This window comes from Oncorhynchus nerka, linkage group LG4, assembly GCF_034236695.1.
Source record: "Oncorhynchus nerka isolate Pitt River linkage group LG4, Oner_Uvic_2.0, whole genome shotgun sequence".
In the NCBI taxonomy this organism is placed as follows: Eukaryota; Metazoa; Chordata; class Actinopteri; order Salmoniformes; family Salmonidae; genus Oncorhynchus; species Oncorhynchus nerka.
In genome coordinates, this window is record NC_088399.1 from 16,924,197 (window position 1) to 16,948,547 (window position 24,351).

A 24,351-nucleotide genomic window follows, 5' to 3' on the forward strand; every position below is an offset into this window, starting at 1 on the left:
TGATGAATCACACTTCACCATCTGGCAGTCAGACGGACGAATCTCGGTTTGGCAGATGCCAGGAGAACGCTACCTGCCCCAATGCATAGTGCCAACTGTAAAGTTTGGTTGACGAGGGATAATGGTCTGGGGCTGTTTTTCATGGTTCCTACTAGGCCCCTTAGTTCCGGTGAAGTCTTAACGCTACAGCATACAATGACATTCTAGACGATTTTGTGCTTCCAACTTTATTGGCAACAGTTTGGGGAAGGCCCTCTCCTGTTTCAGCATGACAATGCCCCCTTGCACAAAGCGAGGTCCATACAGAAATGGTTTGTCAAGATCGGTGTGAAAGAACTTGACTGAACTGCACAGAGCCCTGACCTCAACCCCATCGAACACCTTTGAGATTAATTGGAACGCCGACTGCGAGCCAGGCCTAATCGCAATGTTCCAACATCTAGTGGAAAGCCTTCCCAGAAGAGTGGAGGCTATTTTAGCAGGAAAGGGGCGATCAACTCCATATTAATACCCATGATTTTGGAATGAGATGTCAATGAGCAGGACATGTCCACATACTTTTGGCCATATAGTATATCTAATATAACACAAAGAGTGTTCCATTAAAGAACACCCTAACGTGAACCAGGTAGAGTTTGGCGTACTTCAAGATAGCTGTGTTGGACCCTTTTTAATATTTTTACTAATGACCTAACACTAGCATTGAGTAAAGCCTGTGTGTCTATGTACGCTGATGACTATACACGTCAGCTACCACAGTAAGTGAAATACCGGCAACACTTAAGAGCTGCAGTCAGTTTTAGAATGGGTGGCAAGTAATAAAAAGGCTAGTCCTAAATATATATAAACTAAGAGCATTGTACACTGAACAAAAATATAAACGCAACATGTAAAGTGTTCATCCCATGTTTCATAAGCTGAAATAAAAGATCTCAGACATTTTCCAGAAGCACACAAAGCTTATTTCTGTCAAATTTTGTGCACAAATTTGTTTACATCCCTGTTAGTGAGCATTTATCCTTTGCCAAGATAATCCATCCACCTGACAGGTGTAGCATGTCAAGAAGCTGATTAAACAGCATGATCATTACACAGGTGCACCTTGTGCGGGGGACAATAAAATGCCACTGTAAAATATGCAGTTTTGTCACACAACACAATGCCACACGTCTCAAGTTTTGAGGGAGTGTGCAATTGGCATGCTGACTGCAGGAATGTCCACCAGCTGTTGCCAGAGAATTGAATGTTAATTTCTATACCATAAGCTGCCTCCAACGTTGTTTTAGAGAATTTGTCAGTATGTCCAACTGGTCTCAACCGTACACCGTGTGTATGGTGTCGTGTTGGCAAGCGGTTTGCTGATGTCAACGTGGTGAACAGAGTGCCCCATGGTGGCGGTGGGATTGTGCTATGGACAGGCATAAGTTACGGACGTTGTTAATTTCCCCCTCATCTTTTCCCTTAAAGTTTCCTTAACTTTAAGTCAGTTGCACATAACTTTGTATGGTAAATTTCCCCCTTAAATTAAGTGAACAATCTAAGGGTGCCCATGAGGTCCCTTTGCTCCTTAGTGGTGCGGCGGTTTAGGGCACTGAATCTCAGACACTAGGGTTCATTACAGGCCCTGCCTGTATCACAACCGGCTGTGGTTGTCCCATTGGGTGGCGCACAATTGGCCCAGTGTCATCGGGGTTAGGGTTTGGCCGGGGTAGGCCGTCATTGTAAATAACCATTTGTTCTTAACTGACTTGCCTAGTTAAATAAAGGTAAAATAAAACTCAACTACTTCATTCAGTATGGATATCACTACTGGTCTTTATGAGTATTGATGTGTTGAAAGTACCGAACTGTCTGTTCAAACAGCTAACACACAGGTTAGACACCCATACATAAACTCAGCAACAACAAAAAAAATGTCCCTTTTTCAGGACCCTGTCTTTCAAAGATCATTCGTAAAAATCCAAAATCCAAAGTTCACAGATCTTCATTGTGAAGTGTTTAAACACAGTTTCCCATGCTTGTTCAATGAACCATAAACAATTAATGAACATGCACCTGTGGAACGGTCGTTAAGACACTAACAGCTTACAGACGGTAGGCAATTAAGGTCACAGTTATGAAAACTTAGGACACTAAAGAGGCCCTTCTACTGACTCTGAAAAACACCAAAAGAAAGATGCCCAGGGTCCCTGCTCATCTGCGTGAACGTGCCTTAGGCATTCTGCAAGGAGGCATGAGGACTGCAGATGTGGCCAGAGCAATAATTGCAATGTCCGTACTGTACTGTAAGACGCCTAAGACAGCACTACAGGGAGACAGGACGGACAGCTGATCGTCCTCGCAATGGCAGACCACGTGTAACAACACCTGCACAGGATCGGTACATCCGAACATCACACCTGCAGGACAGGTACAGGATGGCAACAACTGCCTGAGTTACACCAGGAACGCACAATCCCTCCATCAGTGCTCAGACTGTCCGCAATAGGCTGGACTGAGGGCTTGTAGGCCTGTTGTAAGGCAGGTCCTCACCAGACATCACCGGCAACAACGTCGCCTATGGGCACAAACCCACTGTCGCTGGACCAGATAGGACTGGAAAAAAGTGCTCTTCACTGACGAGTCGTGGTTTTGTCTCACCAGGGGTGATGGTCGGATTCCCGTTTATCGTCGAAGGAATGAGCGTTACACTGAGGCCTGTACTCTGTATCGATTTGGAGGTGGAGGGTCCGTGTCGGCATCATCGGACTGAGCATGTTGTCATTAGAGCCATAGCACCATGACTTGTAACACATGTAACTCTCTGCCATGTCAAGTAACTCAAGCAAGTAGTATCAGATTTAAAATAAAACAAACAGATAAAACAACACCAAGGCACAACGCGGACTGTGAAGAGACACACACAAACACACACATATGCACACACTTTAACACACACTGTAGTTGTGGTATTTATGGTATGTGTGGATTTTATATTGTACATTTGTAATAGAGTAATAAGGTAATGTCTTGCATGATGTATATTTTTTATGACGTAGGCTGTTGTGTTTCGCTGTGATGTAATTGGGGGCATCCTCTTCTGGCTGACTGAGCATCATAACCACTGGGAACAGAGGCAGTCCAGAGACACAGCGACCCTGTCCGTAAACACCTCCCAACCACCATCCCCACTCACACTAAGACTGAAAGGAACCGGTCAGTCACAAGCAACACAGCAAAATACCCAAGGTGGAGCCACCACTAAATCATCCACCCACCCACCTCCCCCAGATCTACACAAGTGCCCCAAAGGCAGAGGCAATGGGTTTACCCCAGACTGAGTCTATTATAGGGGTTTTCCATTACAGCACCACTGTGTTGCCAGTCATTATGTTAATGTTTTTTGGGGGAACTGTTTTTCCATAGCTAGGGTTGACACTGAAGACTTATGAAGAGCAGAATCAACAACCTCTGCATCATCAACACAATTGCTTTGTGAGGTGTTAACAGTGGAAGGTGTTAGCCAATTATTTATATATACACTAGATGACTGATAGGGGGCACTGTATTGAAGCCACCTTACCTCCATCTTGGCACTCCCCCACAATTGTAAAACATATTTTGGAAGCTATAGAAATGAATTTATTCATGTCTACATTCATGTTTGACATGTTTATTCTATTGCACACACCTTAAAAGTATATGTGAGCTAGATTACTAATGTTACTGTCCTCACTACAACAACAAATACTGAAATACATGTAATGTTGTCCTTAAAACATTGAATTGAAATACTGTAGAATTCCATGCATTCCAAGGGAGGACTGCTCCTACTGGGGAGTGCCAATATGTCCGACCGGTGACTTCCAAGCCTCTCAACGGGCAATGCATTGTTATGTAAATGCCAGCTGAAAAATACCAGTGGCCTTGCCTTGGTCCCAAGTCAGAGCAGGTCCACTGAGGCCATGGTCCAGCGATACACTAGAGCCGGGCTGTGGAAACACAAAAGTCTGAGCCTTTTTGGTAAAACAATGGGGTGAATCCCCATTATGTATCAGTATCAGAAAGTTTAGAAATCAAAATGTATTTACATTTTATCCCCTGTGCAAGATACACATTTGGAGATTGTATTTTGTACCATGCATGGCATATTCCCATTAAATGATGTGTAAAGTTTGTGGAGGTGTAGGGCTGTGTGATGACTATCATCCCTTTGTCTTGAATTTGGTGGTCTTTCACAAGCCAGGTTGACCAATACTGACACCTATATGATATTCACAAGTACTGCAGGGTGAAGGCTCACTTTTCATAGAGATACCGGCTCTGCCAGTAGCTTGTCTCCCCCACAAACACACCATAGCTGCAATCCTAGTGCAACAGTGACAAACAAAGCAAAGTCTCTGTCTCACTGTAAATAGATTATTTGACACATTTTCACTATGTTTTTCTCACTTCTATTGTCTGATATACAATTTCTAAGCATTATAAGATATGTTGCATGTGTCAAGTTTCATGTTCAGTCATGTTTTATCCCATATGAAGTCTGTGCCTCCCTCCCACCATGTCAATGATGAGACCTGGTTGGTACAGGCTGGGATAGTCATTGATCCTCCATTTGTTATGCAATATCTATGTATAGTGCTTAAGATGTGAAGTGATTCAGATGTGGTCAATTCAAACCAGGACTCAATACAAAATGTAATATTGAGTTACTTTAAAACATAAGCATGAATACATTTAGCTTTAAATTCCTTCAACAAAGATGTATTCTCCTACAAAGGGACAACAATTGTTTTCAATTACATATTTTAATACTTTTTAAATATAATCAGGATTTAGTCTATACTTTTTGTAAAATATTTAGATACCATGAATGAGCTATTTTGATTCAAAAGAGACCATCTAAAAGACTAATATATAGATACTATACATTTCAGCCTAAAGCAATAAACGGGGGGACCATGTGCAGTGCATTTCAAGTTTACAAAAGCGATGAGTCTGATTGCCTGCTCGTCAATGCAGGAGAATGCGCTACATTTCAGGCAGTATGGAGTGGTATCCGTACTTGGAGTACAATACTATAGACACAGCCTTTTCCATCCTCTTGTGGACAGAATATATGGATTCAGGCTCTGATATTTGCACTAAAGCAAAAGTGTAAAAGATAACTTATTTTTGTGGAGCTGTGCCAAGCAGAAAAAGCCTTTAGCCAAATAATGACAACCAAGTGTCAACATGTTTATGCATATAATTTCCCCTTTATAAATACATGCAGTGAGAGGACAGTGAAGACTAGGGAAACTGACACTGCCTAGCGAACACTGAGAAACATTGACAGGGGGAATAATGAGAAAATGTGTTTTTCAGAACACTGAAAGCCCCAAACTACTAAATTCTCCCTGAGGATGGAACAAAATAAATGACTTAGACCAATTTCTCTCTCCATCCTCTGGAAACTGAGTCCATGAATCAAAAAGTCGATTCATGGATCTCATGTAAAATAAGGCCTTCAGCATACAGGACAAACAGCTTTTGAGACATTAAGCCTTACAACAAATAACATATCAGCCTCGATTCACGCTCCATATAACACTTAAAAGGTCCAATGCAGCCATTTTTTATCTCAAAATCAAATCATTTCTGGGTAACAATTAAGTACCTTACTGGGATTGTTTTCAATTAAAATGATCAAAAATAAACAAAAATAGATTCTTATTAAAGAGCAATTTCTCAAGCAAGAATTTTGCTAGGACTGTCTGGGAGTGGTCTGAGTTAGAAGGGGAAAACAGAAAATGTGCTGTTATGGGCGGAGAGGTTTGGAACTCTTTATTGGTCTATTAACTAATTTACAGCATGGTGATGTCACCATGGAAGGCCAAACTCCATCCCACCAAAACAAGCTGAAAATTCAGGCAGTCTTTTCAAACAGCTCTTATACTAACAGGGCATTATAATTTTCACAATTTCACAGTATTATTCCAACGTAAGTGTGGAAATATACATATAAAACACAAGAAAATCTTGTTTTTGACTGCACTGGGCCTTTAATATGAATCATTTCAGTCAAATGTATGATAAAAAAAACATCACAATGCAATGCTAGCAATCCCTCATTTGATTTCAGAAAAAAAAAAAAGATTCAAGTCTAGTTCAAGTTAAAGAAAATTACCTTAAAGTGCATTATTAAGTGTTTCTTGTTTAAGTGCAGTGAGAGGAAGCTTGGTGGTGGAAGTGTTTGCACATTGCAGTTTAAATGTAATGGAGCAAAATGAGAGACCTCATGCACACAGGTCCTCATTCACACAGACCATTGCCCTATCCCATTGCAGATATTTTTCTCCATTCTGCGGCCCTGGAGACAGAGCACTCCCACACTTGCTGATGCTGTGTCTCCCAGTGTCTTGCACTTTGACTAAGGCCGCACTACGCCACCACGCCCTCACAGACTTATTGAAAAGGGACATGGAATATCCTGCATCCTGGAAATTCATGCATTTACAGACTGTTGACTTCAGGTGCAAAGAAGGTCCCGGAGAAACAAATGTCAAATCAGGACTTCCTGTCCGAAATGTTAAACAGGTAGTGACAACGTAACACCTCAAACCTTGATCAATAGGTAGGCTAATCATTGTGTGTTGCATCATAATTGCTAAATACAATATATAAACAGTTGCTGAATATGTTGTTATAGTATTGTAACTAAACTTATATGCTAGCAGCATCTAATATTTGAGTGCTGTCTGTACGGACCACATTTAAATAAATATCTGGTTACAATACAAAAATAAATTAGCATCAAGACACACACACATCTTCTTACCAGCTGTTTTAAGTGGACAATAAGACACTATGGGCATTCAACCTGCATCACCTTTTCAGTTCAAATCAGTTTAACATTCTTATCAAGTCAAACAATGAGAAAAAGGAAAACCACCGTTTGGATTTCTTTGAATGGGGCAAAACAATACAGGAATTAATCAGTTAAACCAAAATTCTGAGTTGAGGTTTTTCTCCCTCGAGGCAAATTTGCCACAGCTAGTGCCCTAATAGTTGCCGAATTGGGGAGTGCTGCGTTAAAGGGGGACAGATAATACATAAGAACATTTTAGATGACAATCAGAAAAGCCCTTTGTCGTGAATTAGGCTTTGGTTGTCTTTCACAAGCCAGATAGGTTAACCAATACTGCCACCTATAGGATAGTACTAAGGGACGAAGGGTCAAACATTTACTTGATATGTGCTCCCCCAGTTGATTTGGTCAGTCACCAGTTCCCACAAACATACAACAGCCACCATAATGAAACAGTCACGAACAAAAGCGGCTTCTTGGTCCCTAAATACATTATTATTAGCAAACTTCAAGCTGGTTGGAGAATGTTGGTGTTCCAGTGAAGAGATTGCTTTTTAGTTAACCTGCGTCTTCGTGTTTGATTAAAAAAAAGCCAACAGTGGACTCATGGTGAAGTGCCTCTGGACTGATAACAAAATAACACATTAAATAATGATGATTAAAGGTTACATCTATGAGAGAGGATCCCCATACCTCCCTCCAAGTCACAGTGTCCGTCCACATCCGTCCATTACTTCATTTAGTCCAAAGTTCTCCAACCCTGTTCCTGGTAGGGGGGTTGGAGCTACCCTCCTGGAGTTTTTGCAGGACAGTAGCTCTACAGGAACAGGGTTGGAGAATCCCGTTTTAGTTGTTTGTGTTGTAGTATATATCTCCCCCTTCCATCCACCTCGACCCACCTGTCCTCAAAACATTCACAGAATGAGACAACGTTTCCAACAACCCCAGCAACAACCCCTTCTTTCAAAGTCACCTGCTCCATTGCTTGGCAACTCTTCTCACTCAGTCTCCTACTCTTCGCTCTCCTTTTTTTCTCTCCAAAAAGAAAAGCAAAAAACAACCCTTTGGTTTTTAGGGGAGATGCTCTCTCCCTTTCCTCCTGGTCCTCACCGAGACACGACCCCCAAGCTTATCTTGAGGTTCTCGTAGACCACGTAGCTTATGCTGACTGCTGGAATGACCTTCATGAAGTTCGGGGCCAGGCCCCGGTAGAGTCCAAACACGCCCTCAGTCTTCACGATGTGTTTAAACAGCCCTGACATGGTCATCTGGGGACCGCCCTCGATGGTGGCTGAGGGGACACAACATGAGAGGAAGATGGATGAGAGACAAGAAATACACATCAACACTAGGGATGTACCGATCTGGAAACAAAGTCCATTTTTTATTTATTTAACCAGGTAGGCTAGTTGAGAACAAGTTCTCATTTACAACTGCGACCTGGCCAAGATAAAGCAAAGCAGTGCGACACAAACAACAGAGTTTCACATGGAATAAACAAGCGTAGTCAATAACACAATAGAAAAAAAGTCTATATACAGTGTGTGCAAATGGTGTGAGGTGGTAAGGCAGTAAATAGGCCATAGTAGCGAAGTAATTACAATTTAGCAAATTAACACTGGAGTGATAGATGAGCAGATGGTGATGAAATAATGGTGTGCAAAAGAGCAGAAAAGTAAATAAAAACAATATGGGGATGAGGTAGGTAGATTGGGTGGGCTATGTACAGCTGCAGCGATCGGTTAGCTGCTCAGATAACTGATGTTTAAAGTTAGTGAGGGAAAGATAAGTCCCCAGCTTCAGCAATTTTTGCAATTCGTTCCAGTCAGTGGCAGTAGAGAATTGGAAGGAAAAGCAGCCACAGGAGGTGTTGGCTGTGGGGATGACCAGTTAGATATACCTGCTGGAGCGCGTGCTACGGGTGGGTGTTGTTATCGTGACCAGTGAACTGAGATAAGGCAGAGCTTTACTTAGCATAGACTTATTGATGACCTGGAGCCAGTGGGTATGGTGACGAATATGTAGCGAGGGCCAGCTAACTAGAGCATACAGGTCGCAGTGGTGGGTGGTATAAGGGGCTTTGGTGACAAAATGGATGGTACTGTGATAGACTTCATCCAGTTTGCTGAGTAGAGTATTGGAAGCTATTTTGTAAATGACAATCGCCGAAGTCGAGGATCGGTCGGATAGTCAGTTTTACGAGGGTATGTTTGGCAGTGTGAGTGAAGCAGGCTTTGTTGCAAAGTCGATTCTAGATTTAATTTTGGATTGGAGATGTTTAATATGAGTCTGGAAGGAGAGTTTACAGACTAGCCAGACACCTAGGTATTTGTAGTTGTCCACATAAGTCAGAACCGTCTAGAGTAGTGATGCTAGTCGGGCAGAGGGGTGCGGGCAGCGAACGGTTGAAAAGCATGCATTTAGTTTTACTAGCGTTTAAGAGCAGTTGGAGGCCACGGAATAAGTGTTGTATGGCATTGAAGCTTGTTTGGGGGTTAGTTAACACAGTGTCCAACTAAGGGCCAGATGTATACAGAATGGTGTCGTCTGCGTAGAGGTGCATCAGGGAATCACCCGCAGCAAGAGCGGCATCGTTGATATATACAGAGAAAAGAGTCGGCCCGAGAATTGAACCCTGTGGTACCCCCATAGAGACTGCCAGAGGTCCGGACAACAAGCCCTCTGACTTGACACACTGAACTCTGTCTGAGAAGTAGATAAGAATACGGGGATTGACAGAGTCGAAAGCTTTTGGCCAGGTCGATGAAGACGGCTGCACAGTACTGTCTTTTATCGATGGCAGTTATGATATCGTTTAGTACCATGAGCGTGGCTGAGGTGCACCAGTGACTAGCTCGAAAACCGGATTGCACAGCGGAGAAGGTACGGTGGGATTCGAAATGGTCAGTTATCTGTTTATTAACTTGACTTTTACACCTGCATTGTTTGCTGTTTGGGGTTTTAGGCTGGGTTTCTGTACAGCACTTTGAGACATCAGCTGATGTACGAAGGGCTATATAAATAAATTTGATTTGATTTGATTTGACTTTCGAAGACTTTAGAAAGGCAGGGCACGATGGATATAGGTCTATAACAGTTTGGGTTTAGAGTGTCATCCTCTTTGAAGAGGGGGATGATCGCGGAAGCTTTCCAAGCTTTAGGGATCTCGGACGATATGAAAGAGAGGTTGAGCAGACTGGTAATAGGGGTTCCAACAATGGAGGCGGATCATTTTAGAAAGAGAGGGTCCAGATTGTCTATCCCAGCTGATTTGTACGGGTACAGGTTTTGCAGCTCTTTCAGAACATCTGCTATCTGGATTTGGGTGAAGGAGAAGCTGGGGAGGCTTGGGCAAGTAGCTGCGGGAGGTGCGGAGCTGTTGACCGGGGTTGGGGTAGCCAGGAGGAAAGCATGGCCAGCCGTAGAAAAATTCTTATTGAAATTCTCGATTATCGTGGATTTATTGGTGGTGACTGTTCCTTGATAATTTGTGAGAGATTGAGGGCATCAAGTTTAGATTGTAGGACTGCCGGGGTGTTAAGCTTATCCCAGTTTAGGTCACCTAACAGAAGGAACTCTGAAGATAGATGGGGGGCGATCAATTCACATATGGTGACCAGGGCACAGCGAGAGACTTATTTCTGGAGAGATTAATTTTTAAAATTAGAAGCTCAAACTGTTTGGGCATAGACCTGGAAAGTATGACAGAACTTTGCAGGCTAACTCCTCCCCCTTTGGCAGTTCTATCTTGACAGAAAATGTTGTAGTTGGGTATGGAAATCTCAGAATGTCGACAACTATCTGATATGGCAACTATATATATAACATCTGTAATAAAATACACTACCCCTGTACCCCTCCACCAGTACGGAGACAGACATATTATGCATCCCCGATTAACACATTCCATTGTACCACCGATTATGGTTAGTCCATGAACCAACACTGTCACCAATTAATTCTATGCAAGTGATCTAATGAAACTCCAAATAGAAACGGGCAGAGGGATTACCTTGTGCCTGCATGCGGGTCCTGACCAGGGCCAGGGGGTAGCTAGCCAGCTGGCCACAGGTGCTGGAAGTGGTACCGCAGGCTAAAAGGACAAACACCCCGGGGTCTGCACTGTCTGTGGCGTAGCGCTGCAGCCATGAGTTCTTCAGAGTCTGGATGGAGGGAGGGAGGAGACAATGAAAGAAATAGACAATGAGGTTAGTTGTAGAGAAAGTAGATGTGTGGTAGCAAGAGATATGACAGTGAGACTAACAGTATTAAACAACTTCCTTTCAATTCCCTCCATTCACTCACACCCACCTCGTAGACGGCCAGGTCAATGCCAGCGTAGGGGATGATGCCTATCAAGTTGGGAATGTAGCCCTTGTAGAAGGCGGCCATGCCCTCCTTCCGGAAGATGTGTTTGGCACAGTCAGCGATGCCAGAGAACTGTCCCGTGTTCCTCAGGGCTAGGCGGGTCTTTAACACCTCCATGGGGTAGATGCTGCTCTGAGCGATGGCTCCAGCCAGGGATCCAGCCACAAACCTCTCCAGGATGCCCAGGGTCTCCTGGTTGCTGCCTATCAACCGTTTGATCTGGACAACAACAACTATTGTTAGTGTCAGTTCTGAACAACTAGGACATGAGGACCTAGTTAACCTTTTGCGTGTAGGGGGCAGTATTTTCGTTTTTGGCTAAAAAAACGTACCCATTTGAAACAGCCTATTTCTCAGCCCCAGAAACTAGAATATGCATATAATTGTCAGATTAGGATAGAAAACACTCTGAAGTTTCCAAAACTGTAAAAATATTGTCTGAGTATAACAGAACTGATATTGCAGGCGAAAGCCTGAGGAAAATCCAATCAGGAAGTGCCTCTTATTTTGAAACCTCTCTGTTCCTATGTAAGCCTATCCTCCATTTAAAGGGATATCAACCAGATTCCTTTTTCTATGGCTTCCCTAAGGTGTCAGTCTTTAGACATAGTTTCAGGCTTTTATTTTGAAAAATGAGCGTGAAGGATCACATTGTGTAAGTGGATAGGTGGGGGCTCTCAGAGTGAGTTTTTGCGCAACTGAGTAAAGCCGCCATTGTTCCTCCCGCTATTGTTGAAAAACCTAAAAACTCGGGTGATATATTATCGAATATATATTTTAAAAACAACATGAGGATTGATTATAAAAACAGTTTCACATGTTTCTGTGGACATTATGGATATTATTTGGAATATACGCCTGCGTTGTCGTGACCGCTCTTTCCTGTGGATTTCTGAACATAACACGACAAACAAACGTCGGTATTTTGGGTATAAAAATAATCTTTATGGAACAAAAGGAACATTTGTTGTGTAACTGGGAGTCTCGTGAGTGAAAACATCTGAAGATCAAAGGTAAACAATTCATTTGATTGCTTTTCTGATTTTAGTGACCAAGCTTCCTGATGCTAAGTGTACATGATGTTATGCTATGCTATCGATAAACTTACAAACACTTGGATTGCTTTCGCTGTAAAGCATAATCTCAAAATCTGAGACGACAGGTGGATTAACAGAAGGCTAAACTGTGTTTTGCAATATTGCACTTGTGATTTCATGAATATGAATATTTAGTAATTAGTATTAGTAATATTATTTGACTGTGGCGCTATGCTATTCAGCGGTTGCTGACAAAAATGATCCCGCTAACAGGATGGGTAGCGCCAAGAAGTTAAGACAAACTTGGTAAGTGACAGTTGCTTAACATTTTTCCTCCGAGTATGTTTCTAGACAGAGTCTGAAGGAGTCATTTTTTGCCAGAAGGACAGTAAACTACAGAGCTGTTGATACCACATCTTTCATCTTTCACATCTTTCATTGGCTTCAATTGACAACACTAGAAAGGGTCCCGTTATGTCAAAGTAAGGGTGCTGAACGATAGGTTTACCTGCTCGTAAGCCATGAACTTGATGGCCGACTCGGGGGCAATCTTGATGACGTTCATGCCATTGCCTCGCCACAGCGACCTCATGCCGCCCTCACGGATCATGTGGGTGAAGCCGCCGGCGATGCACATGCTGTTGGTACGGGTGGCGTGAACCTGGAGACCAAGCCGAGAGACAATTTATTTAGTCAACACAAAATTCACATTATTCAAATCACCACATTGACTGTGAACGCAAGTTATTGAACTGCATTGTAACAGGGAGGAACTAGAAGCAACTTCACATCCTTATAACATTGTTCATATTTTCATGTCTTTTGCCATTATTGTACTTACCCTACTTACGCTATAATGAATGAGAATTTCCCTCTCTGCTCATAAAAAAACTAGATGTGAGTGAAAAACCGAGGGATAAACAGATCGAGAAAGAGGGACAAACTCCGAGCTGTTATCTATGCCAGTCTGCTTCTGCTGGTGGAACACACGAGCGCTGCTGACATCATTGACCAACAGACACACATGAACATTCCCTCGCATTGGCTCTCTTCCACCCAATCACGTTACAACCCGAGGGTGTGCTCGGGCCTTAGGGATTGATCTGGGTATGTAATTATAATGTATATTTGTCTACATCTATAATTTGTTTATGGCGTATATGTCAAAGTTGTTACGTCGGATATTTGTCTGAAACATTGTTCCCCCCTGCTGCTGTCTTGGTTGGACCAGGTCGCTCTTGAAAAATAGATTTTATCCCAATGATACTAGCTGGATAAATAAGGTTGAATAAAAAATGAAATGTGAGAAAGCTGAACTCTGCCTCCTACTCTGCCATGTCACCCATCTGTGTCTCAATCCCTGCTGCATCATATCAGTGGAATTGCACTTGCTAGCAGAAATGGTGTCCTAAGGACAGACCTTATGTAATTGGCTCTCTGCCATAGATGGGTTAACTGACAACATCAGAAGTCTGTGTTGTTGTGATTCTGGATGGCCAGAAAGCTAGCAACAACGACAAGAAGCTGCCATGTAGGGAATCGTAGGTGGTTAATTTCATCTTGTTCTTAATATCATATGTTGTTTTGAGGTGTTTTGACTGATGTCACATCCATGCTAATATGGCAAAAATTCACTAGCTAGCTAACCAACAACTGTAACGATGTAAGCGAAGTGCTCATTATGCAAATATATTTGCTTTCAATAAACAATCTAAGCCAAACCAGTCTGTTTTGCTCCATAGTTGCGCACCCACCCGTCTATAGGACTAACACATAGATACGTGATATTACTACTGTTTAGTGTAGAAGTAGGGTCTCAAGTTTGTTTTTAACTCGAGACAAAATCCTGACTGGCTGTTTAAAGTTAAAGTGAACTAAGAAGCGTTTCCTTAAAGGGGATCCGGGTTCACTTGCATTGTGAATACAAAGAACCGAGTTCTTGTCCCTTTTGCGTGAGGTCAGTTCTTGACATATCTTCTCAAAGGAAGTGTCCTTACCTGCATGAGCACTTTGAGCCGGTCCAGAGGTGCTGTGCAGGTTCGAGACACGGCGCCAGCTGCCCCTCCAGCCACTAGGTGTCGCCACCACATCCCAGTCTTCTTCTCCTCAGCGGTGAACTCATCTGGGACCATCAGACTCTCCCCAACATCGAAGATCTGACGGACAAAGAAAGAGGTGCAGGTAAGATGACCGGTCAATGGAGTTTCTCCTCTGGCCTAAACTATATCAACACAACTATAGGCAAACCCATTTCAAAATGACCATGAACACTCAACGAAAACGTGTCTGTCGATGTTCGACAAGGCATGTAGGTATTTACATGGAAATAACATAGGCAAGTACAGTGTAATAATCATACACATTACAGTGCATGTACATTGTTGAGTAGTACCTTCAACAGCTCTATCAGACGTCCGTATACTTTTAGAGGCTAAAACCAGAGGGGTATTATGTGGGGGGGGTTGATATTTGTAAAAAAAATATATACAATAATTATATTAGATACTGAGGCCCATTATCAGCCACCATCACTCCTGTGTTCCAATGGTACGTTGTCTTAGCTAATCCACATTTTTAATTTTAAAGCCTAATTGAAAACCTTTTGCAATTATGTTAGCACACCTGAAAACTGTTGTCCTGATTAGAGGCAATAAACTGACTAGTTGAGTATCTGGGACATCAGCATTTGCGGGTTGAAGAAGCGACTTCGGGATGCTGGCCTTCTAGGCAGAGTTGCAAAGAAAAAGCCATATCTCAGACTGGCCAATAAAAATAAAAGATTAAGATGGGCAAAAGAACAGACACTGGACAGAGGAACTCTGCCTAGAAGGCCAGCATCCCGGAGTCGGCTCTTCACTCTTGACGTTGAGACTGGTGTTTTGCGGGTACTATTTAATGAAGCTGCCAATTGAGGACTTGTGAGGCACCTGTTTCTCAAACTAAACACTAATGTACTTGTCCTCTTGCTCAGTTGTGCACTGGGGCCTCCCACTCCTCTTTCTATTCTGGTTAGCCAGTTTGTGCTGTTCTTTGAAGGGAGTAGTACACAGATCTTCAGTTTCTTGGCATTTTCTCGCAAGGAATAGTTATTTGTTTCTGGCCATTTTGAGCCTGTAATCGAATCCAAATGCTGATGCTCCAGATACCCAACTAGTCTAAATAAGTTTTATTGCTTCTTTAATCAGAACTACAGTTTTCTAATGACCAATTAGCCTTTTAAAATGATAAGCTTGGATTAGGTAACACAACGTGCCATTGGAACACAGGAGTGATGGTTGCTGATAATGGCCTTTGTACGCCTATGTAGATATTCCATTAAAAATATGCCGTTTCCAGCTACAATAGTCATTTACAACATTAGCAGTCTACACTGTATTACTGATCAATTTGATGTTATTTTAAAAATGGGACCCCAAACTTTTGAACGGTAGTGTAGATTATATATCATACAGATTTGTCACAATTATCTCTACAAGTAATTTCTGGTCTTGTATCTGAACAATGTAACATTGAAAACATGATGCCCAAGACTATTGTCTGTGTGTACCATTTCAAGGCAATGATCATGACCTAATGACTGCTATGCCTTGAACTGGCAGCTATGGGCCTTGACTGGGGCATTAGACAAGCATTGAAGCACCACATCCGGTCTGGGTAAGTTCTATAAGACTTTCTGGGACATGGGACCGATAAGGAGCAGCACAGGCTGCTCTGACATGATAAGAGGGAGGGAGGTACGAGGCACACATACACTTCCAGCGAGGTCCCATGATTGACAGAGTTGTTGGACTGGTGGGTCTACTTTCCTTATTCTACCCTGTGAACAACAGTATTATGCAATCATCATCCAGAATGGGGTTGGACGGTATCCACATTTTCATACAGTTTCTGTACCATACTGGGGTATACGGTATTACACAATGTGCACACAAGGGGCACTATTTCTTAAATTATATTTAAAATACTTATATTTAGGCAACAGGGATCTTGATCCAGGAGGGGATTGAATGTTTGTTTGTGTGTCAATTAATCCCGTAAGGGATGGGTTGCCAACTGGCGATTTGACACAAAAATAAAATGTCACTCATTCATTCAGTCTCTGCTGTAACCAAGAGGCTTGATTTTGACATCTAGCCACTTAGCTAACAAATTAGTAAACCAAATGCACAGCTGGAGCCCTGAGCTGCATATCATTTATTTGACACATCTTAGATTTCTTATAGTTATACTTAAGTTCTAAGCAGTGGCGTAGCACGGTATCATACCCCAGTATAAACGCTATTTAAATATATAAGCAAACGATTGGGAAATCATTTAACTTTGTTGACAACTGTAGAGGGGGGTCCTCTAAGGAACAGAAGCATCAGGTTTTTTTAGAAGAAGTTCCACCTCCTGCAGGGAATCAGCCAGTCGGTACCCTACGATCATTTAAACAGGAATGTCCCTTGAAATGAAGTTTGAGCTCTTAAAAGGGGGTGGGGGGGTCACGACAAATTGTGAAAACACCCACTGTATCTCAGCTGCAGAACCGCTTTCAACCCCTTCAAATCCCCTCAAATTAAAGTCCACTTAGCGCCAGTCTTGTAATTTATACTGGTCCCCCATGTGGGGCTCCCGAGTAGCGCAGCGGTGTAAGACACCACTGACCCTGGTTCGATTCCAGGCTGTATCACAACCGGCCGTGACAGGGAGTCCCATAGGGCGGCGCACAATTGGCCCAGTGTCGTCCAATTAGGGTTTGCCGGGGTACGCCAACATTGTAAATTAGAATTTGTTCTCAACTGACTTACCCATTGTAGTTAAATAAATGTTTTTAATCAAAATAAAAACATTTGTCACATGCAAATGTACTGTGATGGCAAAGCGAATAGACCAGGATATAAGATGCACAAGGATAGCGGGTCTAACCGACCAGGATATAAGATGCACAAGGATAGCGGGTCTAACCGACCAGGATATAAGATGCAGAAGGATAGCGGGTCTAACCGACCAGGATATAAGATGCACAAGGATAGCGGGTCTAACCGACCAGGATATAAGATGCACAAGGATAGCGGGTCTAACCGACCAGGATATAAGCTGCACAAGGATAGCGGGTCTAACCGACCAGGATATAAGCTGCACAAGGATAGCGGGTCTAACCGACCAGGATATAAGATGCACAAGGATAGCGGGTCTAACCGACCAGGATATAAGATGCACAAGGATAGCGGGTCTAACCGACCAGGATATAAGATGCACAAGGATAGCGGGTCTAACCGACCAGGATATAAGATGCACAAGGATAGCTGGGTCTAACCGACCAGGATATAAGATGCACAAGGATAGCGGGTCTAACCGACCAGGATATAAGATGCACAAGGATAGCGGGTCTAACCGACCAGGATATAAGATGCACAAGGATAGCGGGTCTAACCGACCAGGATATAAGATTCCTTGTGATAGTAGTTAAAAGGCATTTGATCTACAGGTCTGTGTCTGGCCTAAAGGGATACGATAGCAGAAAGACCAGCTTATTGACGTCAGCAGTAGCTGCTTGGTTGATCTGGTCTGGTTAAGCAGGATCACAGTGACCAGTTTGGCTCCTCTAGGGAGTCTTTCCGGGAATCCTGGTCAGGGCCTAGACGGCTAATATCGTTGGGACATAGAGAATGTGTTTGTATCTGTGGGACTATTAATAATATATGAACACTACTCTGCTTTTGAATTGGAAGAGAAAGGAAATACACCAAACGTGTCAACATACAGTCCTAGTAGTTTTAATATTGGTAGAGCAGGGCTTTCTCGCTGCCATACAGATGCTTTTATCCAATGCAAATTATAGTCATGCGTGCATTTTTACGAATGGGTGGCCCCGAGAATCGAACCCACAACTCTGGTGGTGCAAGCACATGCTCTACCATACAGGACCACTAATTTTACTTAAATGAAAAACAAAATTTAAACAACCAATGAAAAACAAAATGAGCTTTTGAACAACCCTGAGAGGAAAACATGCAGTTTTTCCATTTTACCGTAGAGTGTTTCCAGTACAGGATGATCTCAGGAATGTTATCAGCAGGGTGCAGCAGGTGGTAGTCTCTCCACTCGTTCCAGTCGATGGTCATCGTGCCGTTCTTGTCCATGCTGTTGACAGAGAAAACAGAAAAGACCAGAACCATTACAACATAGCTTTTTACAGTGCCTCTTCTCTTTTGTTTCACCAGACCGTCTATGTGTGGGCGTGTGTCATAAGCTCACACATGCACAACTTTTTGATTAAATTATAAATGCTTTTAAATGCTGCTTTTTTACTTTCCAAATTTAAGCATGCCATGGGCATTTTCTATGTTGGGTTATGGGAATCTTTCAGTATTCGTCTTAATTTGGCCTTTTTACAAGCAATTAAAAGGGCTACAAGTTTTTGCGGTGGCTTTTTTGTAACAATTAAATAAGACTTGAAGATAGGGCAGAAAACAAACAAACAAACAAACAGAGTCAAATACGAAGCGAAGACGACAATGTGCGTTTGTGAGGCAGGGCAAGCAGACGGAGATGATTCCATTACTTACTACATGATAGGGGCCCAGACAAGGCCCTTCCTTATTCTGAGACCAGCAAGAGGGCGAAAGAGAAGGGGAGAGAAAGGAGAGGGGAGGCACAGAAAGGGGGCAGGCAGGGACATGCACATAAACACACAATTAGAACTACAAAATAACAAGGGGGGCTCTGGTGGTGATGTCATAATGCTCACCCTAACTAATGCCTGAGGAAGAATCTTTCAAATGGATGGAATAAAATCAAATACTCTTAGTGATTTCATGATATCCATATTGGACGTGGTGAAAAATTGTTTAATAAGTAACATGCAAGCAAAATAGATCTACTTCCTGGTATTAAAACAACTTCACAGTCAGAAGGACATAAACTTAGCGTTCTCAACTAGAGTAAATCATTGTAGTTTCCTCCGCTTATCAATATGCCTTGCACATATTACACGTGTGGGTCCTTAGAACTGTAAAAGGCAGGGTTCTCCCCAAAGAAATTAAGAGGGGCGCTGCACCACTATGTAAAAAAAGAATCAAAAATAAATTTTAAAAAAGAAGTATATACACAGTACCAGTTAAGTTTGGACACACTCATTCCAGGGTTTCATTAATTGTACTATTTTCTACATTGTAGAATAATAGTGAAGACATCAACACTATGAAATAACAAATATGGAATCATGTAGTAATAAAAAAAAAAAAGTGTTCAACAAATCAAAACATATTTTATATTTGAGATTATTCAAAGTAGCCACCCTTTTCCTTGACAGCTTTGCACACTCTTGGCATTCTCTCAACCAGCTTCATGAGGTTGTAACCTGGAATGCATTTCAGTTAACAGGTGTGCCTTGTTAAAAGTTCATTTGTGGAATTTCTTAATGCGTTTGAGCCAATAAGTTGTGTTGTGACAAGGTAGGGGTGATATACAGAAGATAACCCTATATGGTAAAAGACCAAGTCCATATTATGACAATAACAGCTCAAATAAGCAAAGAGAAACGACAGCCCAACATTACTTTAAGACATGAAGGTCAGTCAATGCTGTAAATTTCAAGAACTATTCAAGTTTCTTCAAGTGCAGTCGTCAAAAAACATCAAGCGCTATGATGAAATTGGCTCAAGAGGACCGCCACAGGAAAGAGAGAGACACCAGAGTTACCTCTGCTGCAGATGAGTTCATTAGAGTTACTAGAAATTGCAACCCAAATAAATGCTTCACAGAGTTCAAGTAACAGACATCTCAACATCAACAGTTCAGAGGAGACTGCGTGAATTAGGCCTTCATGGTCGAATTGCTGCAAAGAAACCACTACCAAAGGACACCAATAATAAGAATAGACTTGCTTGGGCCAAGAAACATGAGAAATGGACATTAAACCGGTGGAAATCTGTCCTTTGGTCTGATGAGTCCAAATGTGAGATATTTGGTTCCAAATACTGGTTGGTTCTCAAACTGGGATTCCTGGGAGTGCAATTTGGTTCTTTCTGAGATGCAGAGTAGGTGAACGGAAGATTTCCACATGTGTGGTTCCCACTGTGAAGCATGGAGGAGGAGGTGTGATGGTGCTTTGCTGGTGACACTGTCTGTGATTTATTTAGAATTAAAGTCACACTTAACCAGCATGGCTACCACAGCATTCTGCAGCGATACGCCATCCCATCTAGTTTTAGCTTAGTGGGACTATCATTTGTTTTTCAACAGGACAATGACCCAAAACACACCTCCAGGCTGTGTAAGGGCTATTTGACCAAGAAGGAGTGATGGAGTGCTGCATCAGATGACACGCCCTCCCCAATCACCGACCTCAACCCAAATGAGATGGTTTGGGATGAGTTGAACCGCAGAGTAAAGGAAAAGCAGCCAACAAGTGCTCAGCATATGTAGCAACTCCTTCAAGACTGTTGGGAAAAGCATTCCAGGTGAAGCTGGTCTGCAAAGCTGTCATCAAGAAAAATGGTGGCTACTTTGAAGAATCTAAAATATAAACAATAATTTGATTTGTTTAACTTCTTTGGGGTAGGGGGCAGTATTGGGTAGCTTGGATGAAAAACGTGCCCAAATTAAGCTGCCTGCGACTCAGCTGTAAAAGCTAGAATATGCATATAATTAGTAAATTTGGATAGAAAACACTGAAGTTTCTAAAACTGTTTGAATGATGTCTGAGTATAACAGAACTCATATGGCAGGCAAAAAAACAGAGAAAGTAAGATAGATCTACTTTTCTATCCACATTGCTTAAGTGGTCACATGGTGGCTCCGAGAGAGATTCTCGCGTAAAACACAGAGGTAGCCATTATTCTAATCGGTCCTAGTGAAAAACGAATTGTCCCGACGGATATATTATCGAATAGATATTAGAAAAACACCTTGAGGATGGATTCTAAACAACGTTTGCCATGTTTCTGTCGATATTATGGAGCTATTTTGGAATATTTTTCGGCGTTGTGGTGACCGCTTGTCTAGCGTTGGCTGTAAAGCATATTTTGAAAATCTGAGATGACAGGGTGATTAACAAAAGGCTAAGCTGTGTTCCAATATATTTCACTTGTGATTTTCATGAATAGGAATATTTTCTAGGAAAATGTATGTCTGTTGCGTTATGCTAATTAGTGTCAGATGATGACAACGATCCCGTTCACGGGATGGGGTGTCACTACAGGTTAATGAAGTTGTATGTTAAAAACATCCTAAAGATTGATTTCATACTTAGTTTGGCATGTTTCTACGAGCTGTAACGTAACTTTTTGAGCTTTTCGTCCGACGCGACCTGAACGCGCTTTTGGATTTGTTTACCAAATGCCCTAACAATAGAAGATATTTGGACATAACTGATGGACATTATCAAACAAATCAAACAATTATGGTGAAACTGGGATTCCTGGGAGTGCATTCTGATGAAGATCATCAAAGGTAAGTGAATATTTAAAATGCTATTTCTGAGTAATGTTGACTACCCAATATGGCGGGTATCTTTTTGGTTGCTTTGTTGTCTAAAGACTGTACTCAGAATATTGCATGGTTTGCTTTCTCCGTAAAGTTTTTTTAAAATCTGACACAACGGTTTATCTAAAGTTCCATGCATAGTTGTATCTTTATCAATGTTTATTATGAGTATTTCTGTAAATTGATGTGGCTCTCTGCACAATCACAGCATGTTTTAGAACTACTGAACGTAAACGCACCAATGTAAACTCTGATTTTTTTATATAAATATGAACTTTATCAAACAAAACATACATGTAATTGTGTAACATGAAGTCCTATGAGTGTCATCTGATGAAGATCATCAAAGGTTAGTGATTCATTTTTATCTCTATTTCTGCTTTTTGTGACTCCTCTCTTTGGCTGGAAAAATGGCTGTGTTTTTCTGTGGCTTGGTGGTGACCTAACATAATCTGTTGTGGTGCTTTCGCTGTAAATCCTTTTTGAAATACGACACTGTGGCTGGATTAACGAGAATTGTATTTTAAAATGGTGTAAAATACTTGTATGCTTGAGGAATTTTAATTATGAGCTCTCACTGGCTGTTGCGGGGGGTTCCGCTAACAGAACAGGTTAACACTCTTTTTGGTTATTACATGATTCCATGTGTTATTTTATAGTTTTGACGTCTTCACTATTATTCTAGAAATGTAGAAAATATATATATTTTTTTGAATGAGTAGGCGTGTCCAAATTTTTGACTGGTACTGAATATATGGCAAAACATTTCTCTAGATTGCAGGAAATGGCAGTAACAGGTGTTCAAAAACGCAAAATCTACGAGTCCAAAGGCGGTAACTGCCCTCCTATGGGCCTCTCCTGCCGCCGTACTCAGCAGCACCACCTTGTTAAAAAATCCCGGCGAGAACCCTGAAAGTCCAAGCTTCAAAAAAGCCATCAGGGTAGACAGTATAGGACTGGAGTGGCAACTCTGACCAGGATTAACAGGCGGTATCCCAGAGTAATCGAGGGAATCACCAATACTTCTGTGGAATGTTCTGGTGGACTCGGGTTACCCAGTCGACCCAGGCAGTGGTAAATGGACGACACTGACTGCAACCAGTCAGCCATTAATTTAAAGATTAAATTAAAGATGAAATAGAGAAATGGGGAGAGAGGATTTCTCCCCCGAGGATCTTCAACCGAAGATTACACAATACAACATCAGTAGTGTTGAACCTGCATACATGATATGTACTATTATTACTACTGAAATTAACTGCATTTCATTATCCTCATTGCATTGTACTGCATTTACTGAAATGCTGTACCACTATATTGCTTTGGCAATATCTACAAATTGTATTTCACATCAATAAAGCAATCTGAATTTGAGAGGAGAGAGAAGTAGAGACAGTCAGAGACTAAATGTACGCTGGACACTACGAGCCATTAGTTTAGACAGGAGTGTTGGTGAGACGGGAGACTCGTCAGCCCAGGTTGACAGCCTCACCTTTTGAGGATCTTCTCAGCCTGCTGCTCAGAGATGTTAACCCCCAGGTCTCGAAGGGACTGCATGATTTCCTGCGAGTCAATGTGACCTGTGGGGCAAAAGATTAAACATCAACATCGACCACTCGCAATGTGTTGAATTATGATGATATCATCTCATTGACTGGATATTATATCACTACACTTTTAATACCAGCTTATAGAATAGTACATCAAATGTAATAAACCTAAATGCAGAATTTCCTCAGTTACAGTATGTCATTATGTATGCACAGCTTAACCCAATGCATCATTTTCCCCCCAGCTGCCCAAGTGATTAGTACGTTATAGCACTTTGAAGGCTAAACAGTGGTTTAAGTGTAACTGGTAGTGATACAAGTAAACACAGGCAGTGGTTGTGTGGCTCCAGCCTGTGTTCCATCGTACCATCGTTCTTCTTGTCCAGGCTCTTGAAGACCAGCCGAAGTTTCTTCTCGTGATCTCTCAGGTAGTGGACAAACTCCTCAAAATCCAGCTGGCCATCCAGGTCCTTGTCTCCCGCTTTCACTATTTTCTGTCAGATGAGAAAGACATTTTACATTTAGATAAGGATTAATTATCAACTTACATACAGGTTGAAGACAAGACAGGTGAGTCAAGGACGGTTAAAAAAATATATATATATGGAGATTTCTCGAGGCAAGGGGAAATTATAGCCTAAATGTAGTTAAAACTATAACAAAGGTGAGCCACGAGAAAGAGATGGACCGAGTGATTCGAGGACAGGCGTGTAGGTCAGTGAGAGGAAGGTAACAGCCACAAGCCATCTGGGTCTGGTTTGCTCCAGAGTGGTCATATAGTGGGCATCACCTGATCCATTAGTGTGGAGTGTTTAGACCATCACAGCCACATGAAACTCTAACTCAAACCTGGCGGAAAGAGCACCCAGGCTGCCTGAGCCATCGAGCTGAAGGCGTTGAGAAATGCATGTGGAGCCGAGTGCATTTCAGTCATTAACCCCTACCCCAATGGGCTCTGAGCCAAGGAAGAGCCTTTATTAAGAAGGCGGAGCTAGGCCTGGGAGTTCTTCTCAGCAATTTACAGTCAATCTTGACTCACAGTTATGAACTTTGGGTGAGGAGTTTATGAGTGTGTCTGGGCCAGCTGAATCTATGA

General features: G+C 42.1%; 1 protein-coding gene across 5 annotated transcripts in view; it reads right to left on the minus strand.

Annotated features, from left to right (window-relative positions):
• Positions 1-5,193: 5,193 nt before the first annotated feature.
• Positions 5,194-24,351, minus strand: part of slc25a25b (solute carrier family 25 member 25b) — a 55,955-nt gene continuing 36,797 nt past the window's right edge. For 3 of the 5 annotated variants that reach the window (XM_029648145.2, XM_029648114.2, XM_029648131.2), the window contains exons 2-10: positions 23,623-23,749; positions 23,198-23,285; positions 18,786-18,821; positions 18,249-18,360; positions 14,232-14,390; positions 12,743-12,895; positions 11,141-11,416; positions 10,842-10,992; positions 5,194-8,120 (exon numbers count right to left, since the gene is read on the minus strand). In XM_029648145.2, coding sequence (XP_029504005.1) covers positions 7,936-8,120; positions 10,842-10,992; positions 11,141-11,416; positions 12,743-12,895; positions 14,232-14,390; positions 18,249-18,360; positions 18,786-18,821; positions 23,198-23,262 — 1,137 coding nt within the window. In that variant the 5' untranslated portion in view covers positions 23,263-23,285; positions 23,623-23,749 and the 3' untranslated portion in view covers positions 5,194-7,935. The remainder of the gene's footprint in view (positions 8,121-10,841; positions 10,993-11,140; positions 11,417-12,742; positions 12,896-14,231; positions 14,391-18,248; positions 18,361-18,785; positions 18,822-23,197; positions 23,286-23,622; positions 23,750-24,351) is intronic. The other 2 variants (XM_029648120.2, XM_029648138.2) reach the window with 1 other exon arrangement.